Source organism: Diabrotica virgifera, chromosome 7 (assembly GCF_917563875.1).
Source record: "Diabrotica virgifera virgifera chromosome 7, PGI_DIABVI_V3a".
Taxonomy (NCBI): Eukaryota; Metazoa; Arthropoda; class Insecta; order Coleoptera; family Chrysomelidae; genus Diabrotica; species Diabrotica virgifera.
The window spans coordinates 148,033,233-148,049,219 of NC_065449.1; the positions used below are offsets into that span (position 1 = coordinate 148,033,233).

At 32.1% G+C, this 15,987-nt stretch overlaps 1 protein-coding gene across 4 annotated transcripts in view; it reads right to left on the reverse strand.

Moving 5' to 3' along the window:
* Positions 1-15,987, reverse strand: part of LOC114335387 (dmX-like protein 2) — a 257,436-nt gene that overhangs the window by 216,835 nt on the left and 24,614 nt on the right. For all 4 annotated transcript variants that reach the window (XM_050656400.1, XM_050656403.1, XM_050656401.1 and 1 more), the window contains exon 2: positions 1,977-2,174. In XM_050656400.1, the coding sequence (XP_050512357.1) occupies positions 1,977-2,174 (198 nt within the window). The remainder of the gene's footprint in view (positions 1-1,976; positions 2,175-15,987) is intronic.

Here is a 15,987-nt window from a genome sequence, read left to right on the forward strand (position 1 = left end):
GACCCCCTCAATTACAAGCGTCAAATACAGCTGATCTAGTAAGTGTCAACTTTCTATGTTAATATTCAGTTTTTATACATTTTCTATTAACACAATAAAAAGAAGAAAGTTACAATATCTGGGACAAGTAATGAGGGGACAGCGAAATGAGATGCTAAGACTAATAATATATAAGATAATAATACTAATAAGATACTAATACAGGGAAAGATAAGAGGCAGAAGGAGTATAGGAAGAAGAAGAGTGTCATGGTTGAAGAGTTTAAGGGACTAGTTTAAATACAGTTCTATAAAACTCTTCAGAGCAGCGGTACAATCTCCGATTAGGAGACGGCACACAGTGTTCAAAATTGAAGGAAACGTGATCGTAAGTTCAAAAAAAAAAATAAATCAGAATGCCGAAATTAAGGGGTTTGTTTGTACTACTCATGATGCAACTTCTCAGCAAAAATTGATTTTTTTATGTTTGTTAGGGCCAGATGTATTAATGATCAAAAGTACAAAATTCAATATAATTTTATACATCAAATTTAAATCCTCAGAGGCTGCCTTTTACTTTAATTATTACTTCATTTATGTGGATAGCTAGTATAAAAGTAATTATTTGAGATAAAAGTACATACTTTAAAGATTAAAATTGCCTAGTTAGCTTCACTGAAAGGTGATTCTGATATAATCGGCTGTCTAAAAACCTATCCAATTTTTGATAAAATTAATGTTTGACAGCGTATTACGTTTATTGTGCCATCTTGTGCCAAATTAAATCCTTCACTATATGAAAGACTACAATGTAAGGAATAAAAAGAGCGCCCTCGCATTTGTCTGAATTAATAATTGCACTCGTACGTATTGTTTACAAGTATGTCAAACACATGTTATTTGTTAGGGTTACGAAAAGAGATTTTAGTTTTGATGAAGTAGTGTTATTCCTCAATAGAGAATATACTCTCTATGTAAATAACATACTGCTCACTCCTAACGATAAAATTATTAGTTTTCGAGATATTTGAACTTAAACAAGTAACGGCACAGATATTTTGATTAATGTATTGTGCTGCTTAATTTTTAATTTCAAATATCTTGAAAATCAATGATTTTCTCATTATGAATGAAAAATATACTCTTCAGTCTTAACGATAAAATCATTGATTTTAGAGATATTTGAAGTTATAAGCGGCACAATACATTAATCAAATATCTGTGCCGTTACATGTTTAACTTCAAATATCTCGAAAACTAATGACTTTATCGTTGCGAATGAAGTGTATGTTATTTACATAGAGTATTGGAGAATCGAAAAATTGCGCTAAAATGGCATTTCCGCCAGTGGCGTAGAATTTGGAAAGGGTCAACCATTCACTGCCCCTGTCGTACGCCTCTGGTAATAGCCAGAAACGTTTAACATAATTTTATAGGGTGTACAGTACCTACACTTTTTGCTAAGTATGAAAAGGATACGCCGAAAAGTTTTAAACCACTGAGCAAAAATAGTTTTTAAATTTTTAAATAAAGTTTAAACTCTGTAAGGGGCCACATTTTATTTAAGTGATTTGGGTTAAATCCTAATATTTTGAGGTCTAGAATCTACAACTCAAAGATTAAACATTCTTAATGAAACACCCTGTATAACGATATTTTTTAAGTAAAATACCCCCTAATGAAGGGATGAAAACTAAAAAAACGACCCCTATTATATTATATACTCGTTATACGGTATAATACCTCAAATATTCTAAGTTTTCAGCGAGATAACTTTTACAGTTTAAACAAATTTAGTTTCGATCACGTTTTGACCAATTTTGAACACTGTGCGACACTTAAAGAAGAAGATACATTTTCTGACGTTCTAAGCGTCACTAGACATAAAAATAAACATTGCAACAAGTGAAGGATCCAGGACTGTAATAGCTCAATGTTCCTATGTGTCTAGTAGGGTGGCGGTTACTGTATATTTAAATGCTCAAAACATATACATACATGTAGAGAATTGTTATGGATTAGGGGTGTTGGTTCGTATATACAAACAACTTCATCATAGGAAGCGGCTATCTTCCCAGTATCACTAGAACAATCTATAGATGTTATTCTTATGTAGTCGTGTATGGCACCTGGTATTATCTGCACTCTTTCAAAGTTTGAGGCTAGAATGACTATGTTACAGCCTGCTGCATACGCCTAAAAATAATTATAGATAATTTATTATAATCTATTAATGTAATAAAAAGGCATTAAAAGAGTTTAAGAGGCAACAATAGCGATCAACAGGTAGCAACAAACTTGGTCCAAGATTGCGGCTGTAATTTTGAATATTTTGTCGAGATATTTGGCACACATATTCGTAATATAATAAAGAACGGCGGTACAGAGTCCAATTTGAGAAATATATTAGAATGTGGAAATTACTCTGTAGTTAAATACAATATTTAAAAAAAGGAGCCTGTACCGCCATTAAGAATAACAAAAAAATACACTTTCTTCAAACAAACTTTTTTATCCCATGCCTAGATCTTGTGTCATTTTGGACCTACTAAAATTTTTTATTTCTAACAAGAAATCGAACATAATATAACTAATAACTAATTAGGCAACATAGAGAAATTGTCACTGTCATTTTGACAAACCTGCGTCAGATTTTCTCTTATCTGTTCTGTTATCTTTATCGATATCTGTTCAGTGCAGTAGTGAATTTTAAGAATTCGTCATTGTTGTTTCATAGGAAAGTAGTGTTTATGTATAGTTAATTTATTATATGTTTGTGTAATAGAACTAAGTTGTTGGCCTATTTGAAAAAATAGATTATTGTTAATTGTGAGTTTTAGTTATACAGTGTGTCAATTTTAAAACTTACAATGGGCTATATCTCACGAACAAAAGCTGATATCAAAAAATGCTTGAAACCGTTTCTAGGATAGTACGGGGGAACTAAAATGACATGAAAAGGAACTCACCCCCATTAACCCCCTAGGAACCACCCACCACAAACAAAAAAATTTAAATTGCAAACCCCTACTTGTGATACATCATTTAAAAGACTATAAAAAATGCTATCCAATGGTATACATAATAATTATACAGGGTGTTAATATCAGCCGGCTTACTATGACTTTTGTATTTGTAATGCTATCTCCCGGACTATTATTTTGAATGATAAGTGTCCGTCGGTACATTTTTTTGTTAAATAAAAACTTAATTTGCCGTTTTTGCAAAACAAGTTGAAAACATTTGTTTTTGGGTTCTGTCAGATTCAATAATTTTTGGTTTATTTGAAACTTTTAAATGTCATTAGTTTTCATCATTTGTACGATCGGTACTGTCATTCAGCTGTAGTTGTTACGATGGTTTACAGTATACCTGAACGCGTGGAGATCATTTTCATTTTTGCGTCCCCAGAACCAATGTTATTTACGAACAGCTCAAATATTTAATGAAAGGCATCCGAACAAACATGTAAGTCACGTATACGTCCGCGATTTAGTTGAAAAGTTTAGAGAAATGGGATCAGTGCAAAATAAAAAGAGGGATGCCCCAAGATTACTGAATGAAGCATCCCAAATTGAGGTCACTGGAAATTTTACAATAGAGCCTACTACATCAACACGTCAAGTTATGCAATGACAGGACTTTCACATGAGTCGGTTAGAAAGGTGTTGAAATTACATAAGTTGCACCCGTACAAATCACAAATTATTCAAAAACTAGTCGAAGATGATCCAGACCGACGAATTGAGTTTTGTAAACTTATGACTGAAAGAATTCGCGTTGAACCGATATTGTTAAAAAATATTTGTTTCACTGATGAATGTACTTTTATGTTGAATGGTAATGTAAATCAACAAAAGTGTCGGTAATGGAGTGATGCGAACGCGCATCGATTCAGGTAAGGTCACACTCAATAGCCTGAAAAACTGAATGTTTGGGCAGGAATATTAGGCGATGCTATAATTGGCTCCTTGTTCATACCAGGCAATTAATTTAAGTGGCGACATTTGTCTCGATATGCTGGAAAACACCATCGAACCTTTAATTGTGCATGAATTAGAGAACCAAAGGGACGACCAAGGCAACCTAGCTCTAGACGAAGATTAGCTACACTTCCAACAAGATGGAGCACCTCCTCACTATGCAGCTCCAGTTAGGCACTGGTTGTATACTAATTATCCGAACAAATGGATTGGAAGGAGAGGTCCTATTGAGTGGCCACCGAGATCACCAGACTTACCGCCACCTGACTTTTTTTCTATGGGGTTATCTAAAGTCAGTTGTTTATAAAACTCAACCTGCGTCACTTGGGGAATTGCGAGAAAGATTACGCAAGCATGTCACGCTATTACTAGAACAGCATTTGCCAAAGTTCGTGCAGAAGTTGAAAATAAGCTGTATTATTTAACTGAAGGCTGTATTATTTTACAAAACAACGGAACCCGCTTTGAACATTTACTTAATTGACATTTTTAACAAATTTGTAGTTCAACAAAAACCTCATTAAATTTTCCATTTAAACCAAAGTTTCACCATGAGTGCTTCACCCTGTATAATTATTATTTATACCATTGGATAGCATCTTTTATAGGCTTTTCAATGATGTATCACAAGTAGGGGTTTGCAATTTAAAAATTTTTGGTTGTGGTGGGTGGGGCCTAGGGGGTTGGTGGGGGTGAGTTTTATTTTGTGTCATATTAGTTCCCCCTTACTGTCCTAGAAACGGTTTCAAGTATTTTTCGATATCAGCTTTTGTTCGTGAGATACAGCCCATTGTAAGTTTTAAAATTGACACACTGTATGTAGATAGGTAAGTATATTTTACTTAAAAATATTTCGAATTCTAATGCGAGTATATAAAGTTTTAGGAGGATTTTCAACGAAAACTTTTCGTTTATAAATTCGCAAAATCTGTGTGTTATTGCGTCGCCGCTCCTGCAATACTTAGAGTAGATTTATCGATGGATTCTTATGTAGTTTTGTCTTCTGAATCCAAATCTGAAAACGGCATTTCGATATCTCTAACCGTCTTTGAGATAATCGACCTCAAAGTCTAAAATGTGACGTCACAATCCTTTTATTTTCCGCCGACACACTAAACGTCAGCTGAAATCGTTTATAGTAAGTAGGCTAGTTTTTTTAATCTGAATTTGTTAAGCAAAACATAGGTTATTTACATTTGAGTTTGACATTTCGTGAACGTCAAACTAAATTTTAAATTAAGTTTTAATAAAATATCAATGACATTTGATAGTGAATTTAATTATTATATAGAATAAATAAGATATTCAAAAATACAATTTGAGTATATTTTGAAAGCAACAATTTACTAATAACTTTACAAAGGTTTATACGAGTTTACGGCCTCCCCTTTAATGGGACTACCTAATGATAAATGGATTGTTCCATTTGTTATGAAATGAAAATGGTTATTATAGTCGGTTCGCTAAACTCAGACACAACTGGCTAATGATTTTAGTAGGTAATTTTTTTGTTTTTTTGCCAATTTTGCCGAAATTGGCAAAATTACTAATTATTTAGTAATTATTAACTATTTAGTAATTATTTTTTTGTCCAATTGGCAAAATTACTGACTAAAATAACTAGCCAGTTGTGTCTGAGTTTAGCGAACCGAATATATGAAATGTTGTTTGGAATAAAAAATGTATGGTCTTATATGTGCAATGACATCCTTCTAATGGAAAAAAATATTTGAATATTTTTTTCAAATTATGGATACCAACAACATTTTCATTTATAACTCTTTTATTTTTAATTTGACGAAGAAAAGTTATTCTTCATAAAAAGCTCTTCATGGTCTAAGATTTATGATGCAACCATCATATATCAAATTTTATTAATTTTATACGAGGTATATAAAAAATATGAATTTCGATCAAGAGTGAAGTACCTTTATAATTCACAACATTTAAATTAGAATGATATTATTAATTGCACATTACAACATAATTTTTAATTCTGAACAACTTTTCATAATAGCAAATTTTCCATATTATAAAAGTCCATTAAAAACCGTGCCAAAATTATGCGAAAATCGAAATTTGTTTCGCTTCACAACGAAAAATGATTATTTATTATTGTTTTATTATTAGATATTTCATGCAAATACCTATCTTAACATAAAATTTTCACCCATTTTGGTTTATTTTTATAAATATTTATTTATTAATAATAAAATCGTTTTCTATTACTTCCATTTAGCGCGACTATGATATTGTCAAAATATTGATCTTAGATAATGTCAAAGATTACTACTGTTGCCAAAGTTTTGCAAACCTTGCGAAAAAATATATGATATGGTCCTTTTCATGGGCATTTTTCAGTGCGTCACAAATGATAGAAAAAAAGGTAAGTCTGTGATAATACACATTTATAACATTTATTCTAACATGACATTTTAATTAAATCTGACAGTTGTCACATTTTATTTGCAAATTAGCATAAAAACAAATCAATTGTGTTTATTGCATTTATAAAATGGTATTTTTTATTATTTGTATAGTTTTATAAATTGTACAGATTATATTCGTAGATATATTAATTTGTAAATATTTTTTTTTTCGATTATAGCGCCTATTTGTTTTACCAGTTTTCTTCGGTAAAAACTCGTTGGAGCCCTCTTTGATTATCCCTCTTTTATTATCTTTTATTTACTATATCTCATTTCATCTAACATCTAAATCAACATACTGAACATAGCCCGTACATTGTTACTCTGTAATTTTCAATACGGAACATGCCTGTACTGAACTAGTACTTGGTTGTCATTGCAAAAGTCGCACTGTCATGAGTGTCACTTCATCCCTACCAGAAGACACAAAATGGAAGGGAAAAATTATTCCTTATAGGCATGTAATTTGAAAATGAAATAATTTTTATTCAAATCATCTCTCTCTTGGGGTAAGAAAATTCATTATTATTTTTTTAATTACATTTCTGCATCTTACAGTTTTTCTAATATTTTTTTATATCTAACCTCCAATGTCAAAAGCATGGTTTCTGATATTTTAGTTTTAAATATATTATCTTTTTAATTTACATGTATGCACGTTTAGTAATCAAAATTTTAACTATTCTCCTCATCTAAATTCCATTTAATTTACCCTTGCCATCTACTGGTTTCTGAATACTATTTGGCAAAGGTACAATTTGGTTATTAACTTCTTGATTGTTGATATGTGTGTTTTTATCTTATAGTTTTTGGGATAAAGATCAACCTTTCTCCCTTCGGGAGCTTCAAGCCATCCTCATCACCGGTGATGGAACTACAAAGGCAGGACTTCATGGATAAATCGTCTAGACTACAGCACCCAACATCTTCAGCTGCAGGGACCTAGGGCCGAACATCCGCCCAGGCCTACAAGAAGTCTACAGCAGTACCATTCAACATCAAGAAGTTACCATCAATACCAAAAGCCATAAGTATAATCCAGAACTGTTAGTTTTTGGCAAGAATTTGAATATATTTGTTAATGCAATTTACTAAGTCATATTTTTATTATATATTTATGAACAATAAACATGATTAGTTAAAAATACTGTTTTGTTTGCTTCCATCCTAAATTTTCAGAGTTCATTTCTAAGATTAGGACAAGACGAACACACACCTGAGTGACTGAGCTAAGCTGAGGGTGTAACGATGGCTATCTTGGATGATTGAGGTAATATTTTCGAATATTATTTCAATTAGCTGGGGTAGTCCATCGCTTATTTCGTTTCACTATCACATACAATTTAATGCGTTAGAAAGAAATCAAAAAACTGTGACGCGCTGAAAGATGCCTATGAGAAAAATAATACTATCTCCCGAAGTTATATTTTGTTGCTACCTGTTGATCTCTACTGTTGCCTCTTAAATAGTTGAATGGTGTGTCATTATGTATTAATAATAATTTTAAGTCCCTGGGAAATATCATTACAGGTTAGAGGAAATCAGGATATGGTCTTGGAATCTAATATTATAAAAGCCTAATTCAATAAGTCACACAGTTTGTCCAGAGCATTTTTCGATATACAGAGAGAGTCTGTAATTTTGAATAAATTCAATATCTCAAATACTAATGGTTTTTTTGAAAAATGCTAAGACCCGTCGATTAGTATTTCAAATTTTCCTTTTTGACATACAATAATAATGTATACAGGGTGTCCCAATTTAGAGATATGACGTCATCGTTGATTTTCTTAAATGGCAACACTATCATTTTGATAGCTATTTTGATAGGGTGTGTAAAGTTATATATAACTGCAAAATATCACATTTTTATTCTCTACCATTTACAAGATAATAAAAAATAACAAAGTTATGTCTGTAATTTGGAATAAATTCAATAATTTAAATACTAATTGTATTTTTGAAAAATGTTCAGACCCGTCGATTAGTATTTCAAATTGTCATTTTTGACATAAACTAATAATGTATACAGGGAGTCCCAATTTAGAGATATGACGTCATCGTTGATTTTCTTAAATGTCAACACTGTCACTTTGATAGCTTTTTTAATAGGGTGTGTAAAGTTATACATAACTGCAAAATTTCAAATTTTTATTCCGTACTATTTACAAGATAATAAAAAGTAACAAAGTTATGAAAAACAAGTAATCTAATAATAATTGAATTTAATAATTTAAATTAAGCAAATGCTCATAATGTTGCAGATTGACTATTTGACAATAAATATTAAGGGCAACATTATGAGCATTTGCTTAATTGAAATTATTAAGTAATTCAATTATTATTTGATTACTTGTTTTTCATAACTTTGTTATTTTTTATTATCTTGTAAATGGTAGGAAATAAAAATTTGAAATTTTGCAGTTATGTATAACTTTACACACCCTATCAAAATGAGAGTGTTGCCATTAAAGAAAATCAATAATGACGTTATATCTCTAAATTGGGACACCCTGTATACATTATTATTGTACGTCAAAAATGACGATTTGAAATACTAATCGACGGGTCTGAGCATTTTTCAAAAAAACAATGAATATTTGAATTATTGAATTTATTCCAAATTACAGATATAACTTGTTATTTTTTATTATCTTGTAAATGGTAGAAAATAAAAATTTTATATTTAGCAGTTATGTATAACTTTACACACCCTATCAAAATAGCTATCAAGATGACAGTGTTGCCATTTAAGAAAATCAACGATGACGTCATATCTCTAAATTGGGACACCCTGTATTGGGACCGTGCAAGTTCGGCAAAGCGACCTCCATTTCTACGCTCTGTACTTTTATTCGCACTTTTAATTATATTGGCCAATTATATTAGTCCTGGTGGCTGGATAACTGTCAAGGCCATAGTCCAAAAAAATAATAAGAAGAAAAAATAAGATGCAGGTTATGTTATGCAAACGTAAACAATTGCATGTAGTAAATAAAATTAGTTATTAAAATGCAGTACTGCAAGCAAAATACAATTAATTAAATTTACCTTTATATAATAATTGCATATCATATCAATATTGTGGAGCAATATATAATTCTTCTGCTTCAATGACAGAAGGTATGAAATATACGTCAATTTGACAATTTCAATTGACAATATGAATTATTTAAGATAGTTGCAATATTTCTCCGCGACTCGCGCACGGTCGTTTCTCGTTTCCCTTCCAAGTACTTGCACACCGCGAATACACTATTATCGTATGTCAAAGAGGACAATTTGAAATACTAATCGACGGGTCTGAGCATTTTTCAAAAAAACAATTAGTATTAGAGATAATTAATTTATTCCAAATTACAGACTCTCTCTGTATATAAAAACTAAATACCGTTTAATAAACGTCATTTTATTTTTTATGTCATTTTTTTTAACAGCTCCAGAATGACTGAACCTATTTGGCTAATTTCGATTTGTCGAAAACAACAATGTTATTTTCATTTACAAACGTTATATTATACTCCTTTAGCCATCACTAAAATTGCGGCTATCTTCGCATCTATTTACTTTTTATGTTTTCCATGAAATCGTGAAATCCATGCCTTTGGCACTTTGTTTAAACTATGTAAAATGTGGTAATTTAGCAACAATTTAGAATTGTTTCATTAAATTTATGTTTATTAAAATGTATTGCATTATTCTTCTTCAAGTGCCATCTTCGTTCCGAAGGTTGGCGATCATCAGGGCTATACGTATTTTCGAAACTGCTGACCGAAACAATTCGTTGTTGCTACAGCTATACCATTCCCGTAGATTCTTTAGCCAGGAGTTTCGTCTTCTTCCTATGGACCTTTTTCCTGCTATCTTCCCCTGCATAATTATTAGAAGCAGTTCATATCTTTCGCCTCTTGTAATGTGTCCCAAGTATTGCAGTTTTCGTTTTTTGATCGTAAATATGACTTCCTTTTCTTTATTCATTCTTCTCAAGACCTCGACGTTTGTGACTCTCTCCGTCCACGATATTCTCAAGATTCTGCGATACATCCACAGTTCAAATGCCTCTAATTTTTTGGTATCAATCTTTTTCAGCGTCCATGACTCCATTCCGTAGAACAGCACAGAAAGTACGTAACATCTCATCAGGCGAAGTTTCATTTCAAGGCTCAAATCTCTTCCACAGAATACTCTCTTCATTTTAGTGAATATGGATCTGGCTTTTTCTATTCTTATTTTGATTTCTGCTGAGCTATCGTTGTCTTCATTTATTAAAGTGCCTAAATATTTGCATTTGCTAACTCGATCGATAATTTCATTGTGTAAATATAAATTTTGGACATTTCATGTTGATTTCGATATTACCATAAATTTAGTTTTCTTTATGTTCAAAAATAGTCCATATATGCTTCGCTGCAGTCTGCTATTTTATTCACCAATTAGTCCAAGGTATTCTTTTTCTCAAGATCATCTTTCAGTGCGTCACAGTTTTTCGATTTCTTTCTAACGCATTAAATTGTATGTGACAGAAAAAAAGGCACGTTCGAGATTACAGACAGTAAGTTAGTTATTCTAGTTGTCGATAGATGGCGCCATAAAAAAAAAATAATTTTTTTTAAATTAGATACTTATAATACAAATATAATCTGTATAATTTATAAGACTATACAAATCAAAGAAAATACCATTTTATAAATGCAAGAAACACATTTGATTTGTTTTTATTCCAAATTGAAAATAAAATGTGACAACTGTCAGATTTAACTAAAATGTCATGTTAGAATAAATGTCATAAATGTGTATTATCACGGACTTACCCTTTTTCCTATCATTTGTTACGCACTGAAAAATGCTCATGAAAAGGACAATAATAAGGTTTTCCCATGACACTCGAGCAGCCAGGGTACTGAAGCGTTTTTTCGACAGGTGATACCTATAAGAGCAAATTGTAACTATTTCCTGCGTAGGATCTGGCGGCCATTTTTATTTATAAACAATTAAGTGTCAAAAAATGACATTCCCTTTTTTTCAAATCAATGGAAAAAGTGAAACTTATGGTTTTTTTAGTACAAATATCTTTGAGATTATGGAAAAAGCTTTAAAATGACGTATTACAAAGTTTGATTTACTCATTTATTGTTAATATAATTGCGAAAATAGGTCGGAATTGCCAAAAAAAATTAATTTCGCAATATCTATTGTAAAAATTAGTGTACAGCTTTGAAATTTTTGTCATATAAGGGTTCTTTGGTGCTTAATATGTGATGAAAATTTCAAAACGATTCATTCAATTGTTTAAATTTTATTCAAATTGTTTATCCCAGAGAGCATTTTTTTGCAATAACATAAGTCAGAAAAACATGACGTTAGAACCATTCCACAGGTGTCGAATGAAAGAGCATATTTTTAATTTTTACAACAGTTATTGCGAAAATAATTTTTTTTGCAATTCCGACCTTTTTTCGCAATTATATTAACAATAAATGAGTATATCAAACTTTGTAATATGTCATTGTAAAGCTTTTTCGATAATCTCAAAGATATTTGTACTAAAAAAATCATAAGTTATACTGTTTTAGATTGGTTTGAAAAAAAAGGGAAAATGCCATTTTTTGACACTTGATTGTTTATAAATAAACATGGCCGCCAGGTCCTACGCAGGAAATAGTTACAATTTGTTCCTATAGGTATTACTTGTCGAAAAAACGCTTCAATACCCTGACTGCTAAAGTGTCACGAACAGGGTATATTTTTGTCTTATTACCCTGGCCTAAATGTCTGTAGCTCTTCAAGTGTTCCTGCGATCAGAAGGGTGTCGTCGGCAAATCTCAGATTGTTTAATCTAACACCATTTATTTTAATACCTATGGATTGCTCAGAGAGTGTTCTATTCATTACGTCTTCGAAATAGAGATTAAACAGGGTTGGTGACAGTATACACCCTTGTCTCACACCTCGCTTTATTTCAATTTCTTCAGTGGTATTATTCTCTACTCTCACTAATGCTTTCTGATTGTAGTTATTTATTATATTTATTATATTAGATTGCATTATTGCAAAAACTTAAATTTTTAACTTTATCACAGATAGTACATTCTTTCACGGTTTTTGCTCTAAATTTTAAAGAACCGCTTGGATTAACACGAAATTTGGCATACGCATAGCTTACATGTCAAAGAAAAAAGTGATATTGTGCCGATGTGTGCTTTTGCCCTGGGGGTGACTTTCACCCCCTCTTGGGGGTGAAAAAATATGTCCAAAATAAGTCCGGAAATGGATAAACTTACCAATTTTAAGTAACTTTTGTTATATAGAGCTTTTTCACCAAGTCGACACTTTTCGAGTTATTTGCGAGTGAATATGTTCATTTTTCAACAAAATAACCACATTTTTAGACGGTTTTCGCAAATAACTCAAAAAGTAAGTATTTTGTCGAAAAAAACGTGCTTAGCAAAAATATAGCCTATAAAAAAGTAAAAAAAAATGGTGTACGCGTTAGGTCTCTGGACCTTGTAGGACGAGAGTTATAGCCAATGAAAAATATATTCATATTCACCAAATTTCAAATAGAATATTTCGACGTGAAATATCCAAAAAACTAAGCACTTTTTGGGGAAAACCCATTATAACTTTTTTAAAGTGTTTAAAAAAAGCTTTATTTCTGTTTTTATAAAAAGTTTCTAGCATTAAATTTAAGAAAGTTACGCTCAAAATAAAGTTGGTCCCTTTTGTTTTGGCAAAAAAAAAATCGGGAAGACCACCACCTAATTAACAACTTAAATGAAATTAATCGTTACCGCTCCACAAATTATTTTACTTATGTTATGTTTATTATGATCTGTAAGTTTCATCGATTCAAAGTGCCTATTTTGAAAAAATTTGGTTTTAAAGTAAAATTTTTAAACAATTTCATTTTGAAAAATATGCTTTTTTTCAAAATAACTTAAAAATTGTTAGAGATATCAAAAATCTCGAAAAATAAAAAAGACAGAATTGCTTTTCTGAATATCATGTATTTTTTTGTTTTTCTGTTAGACAAAAATTGATTAAGATTTGGTGTTTCTAAATTTGCATACATTCCTGATCAGTGACTCGTTCAACCCCTTTTAACTTCAGCCCTTTCAAAAATAAGGACTTTGAACCCATGACACTTACAGATCATATAAATAATACATACACGAGTCAAGAAACTTGTGAAGTCGTAACGATTAAGTTCATTTGAGATACTAATTAGGGCAGAGGCGTGCGGTCCATGGAAGCGGGGGAAGAACCGCTTCCCTATACTTCCCTATAAGAAAATACATATATTATTAATTAATATTTAATTATCAACAATGTTTCCCTAACCTAAGTAATCTATTATGTAACTAATAGGCATTGAAACATTATTAATTTATTATTTTTTTTTCAGTCGCTCTTTAACATTCGAACGAGACAGTCATTATCGGCTCTCCGTTATCAATTGCAAAATCTTGATTTCGATAATAGGTGTTTTAAATTAGAAACAAAACCATCGTTTTAAATTAATTATCGTTCTTTAATGTGAAAGTGATTTAGAACGTAAAAATAAAACCTAATGATAGTTTAATTGTTTGTACAAATCAACAAAACAGTGCTATTTGACTTATAGTCCAGGAGCTAAAAACTATTTTGCGACATGAATCTACGTGACCAAGTAACCTAGGAAATTGTCGTAAAATGGAAAATCACATGCAGCACACGATCTACCAAAACGTTCCAGGTGCCAACACTCCATTGATCTACAGTCAAATACCAGGGCAAATGCCATGCTTCTCTCAAGGTATGTTAGCAACAAACAGAATATCCTACAATCCCACTACAATTATCCCAACCTTTAAATAATTATCAACAACAATCTAACCCAATTATAGCACCTGAATCAATACAACCCAGCACTTCAAAAGATCAAGAAGTATGGGAGACAGTACAGTATAAAAAGCGTCTACGAAACAATGAAAGTCCTGACAATCGAATTAAAAAGCAAGCAGTGCTAACTGATTACTGGCTAACAAAACCAGCTGCGACAGAAAACAGATTCTCAGCTCTGGATAAAGGGCCGGAAGAAGAGGCTAACAAAGAGCCTGAAGAAGAAGCTAACAAAGAGCCGGAAGAAGAAGCTAATAGCGGAACAACTGGCAGAGAATCAAGGAGGCCTCCTCCCATATTCATTCAACATGTAACATTTATCAAACCTCTGCAAGATTTACTAGACAAAACAGCATCCAAACAGTACACCTTAAAAAGCCTGAATAACAATCAAGTTAAAGTACAGCTAGACACAGCAGAACATTACAAAGAAACTGTTAAAGCACTAACCGAAAAAAAAAACGCAGTTCCACACTTATCAGCTAAAACAAAACCGAGGATTCCGAGTCATGGTTAGAAACCTGCACCCCTCTACTGATCTGGAAGACATAAAAAAGGTATTCACAGAGCTCGGACACTCAGTCATAAATATCTCGAACATAAGACAAAGAGGCACGAAAGAATGCCTTCCTCTGTTTAGTATCGAACTTGAAACAAATTTAAATAATAAAGAGGTGTACCAAATAACTAAAATACTTAACACCGTAGTTAAAGTAGAACCTCCCCACCCGAAAAGAGAGATACCACAATGTCAAAGATGCCAGCACTTTGGACATACTCGTCAATACTGTCATAGAAGCCCCCGTTGTGTCAAATGCACAGGCGCTCACTCAACCAAAGAATGTCCAAGAAAAATAAGAAATAATGAAGTCCAATGCGTAAACTGCGAAGAAAATCACCCTGCAAACTACAGAGGTTGCTCAGTTTACAAAGAATTACAAAAAAGTAAATTTCCACCATTACGCGCAAAAGCACCACAGAGACCAACAAATGATACAATTCAGCAAAATCCACAACAAACACTCAGCTATGCTCAAGTTGCAGGAGCAACAAATTCCAATACTCAACAATTTAACCCACCTCAACAACAACAAGGTTTACCACCTATGTCATTTCAACCAACAAACAACTTAGAACAGGTCGTCTCAAAACTGATGGAGAGAATGGACAAAATGTTCGACATCCTAATGACACTGGTCACAAAGTTTAGCCTTCAACACTGAACTTAAAATTGGTACATGGAACGCCAATGGTCTGACTAATCATAGTCTGGAAGTCAAAGCCTTTATTTCAGAGCATGATCTGGACGTTATGTTAATATCTGAGGCACATATGACAGACAAAAGCTACTTCAATATACCCAAATTCTCAACATATATAACCCAAGACCCTCTAGGAAGAGCCCATGGAGGCACTGCTATAATTATAAAAAACAGCACTAGACACCATGAAATAATCAAGCATAGTGAAGTAAACTTACAAGCCACGTCTATCTCAATAACTGATTGGAATAGCCAGCTTATACTATCTGCAGTTTACTGTCCACCAAATAAAATTATTAAAGAAGAACACTTCACGACATACTTTAACAAGCTCGGAAATCGCTTCGTAGCTGCTGGTGACTATAATGCTAAACACCTTCATTGGGGAACAAGACTCATAACCTCTCGAGGTAGAGAATTATTAAAAAGTGTCCAAAACAATAATTTACTAACG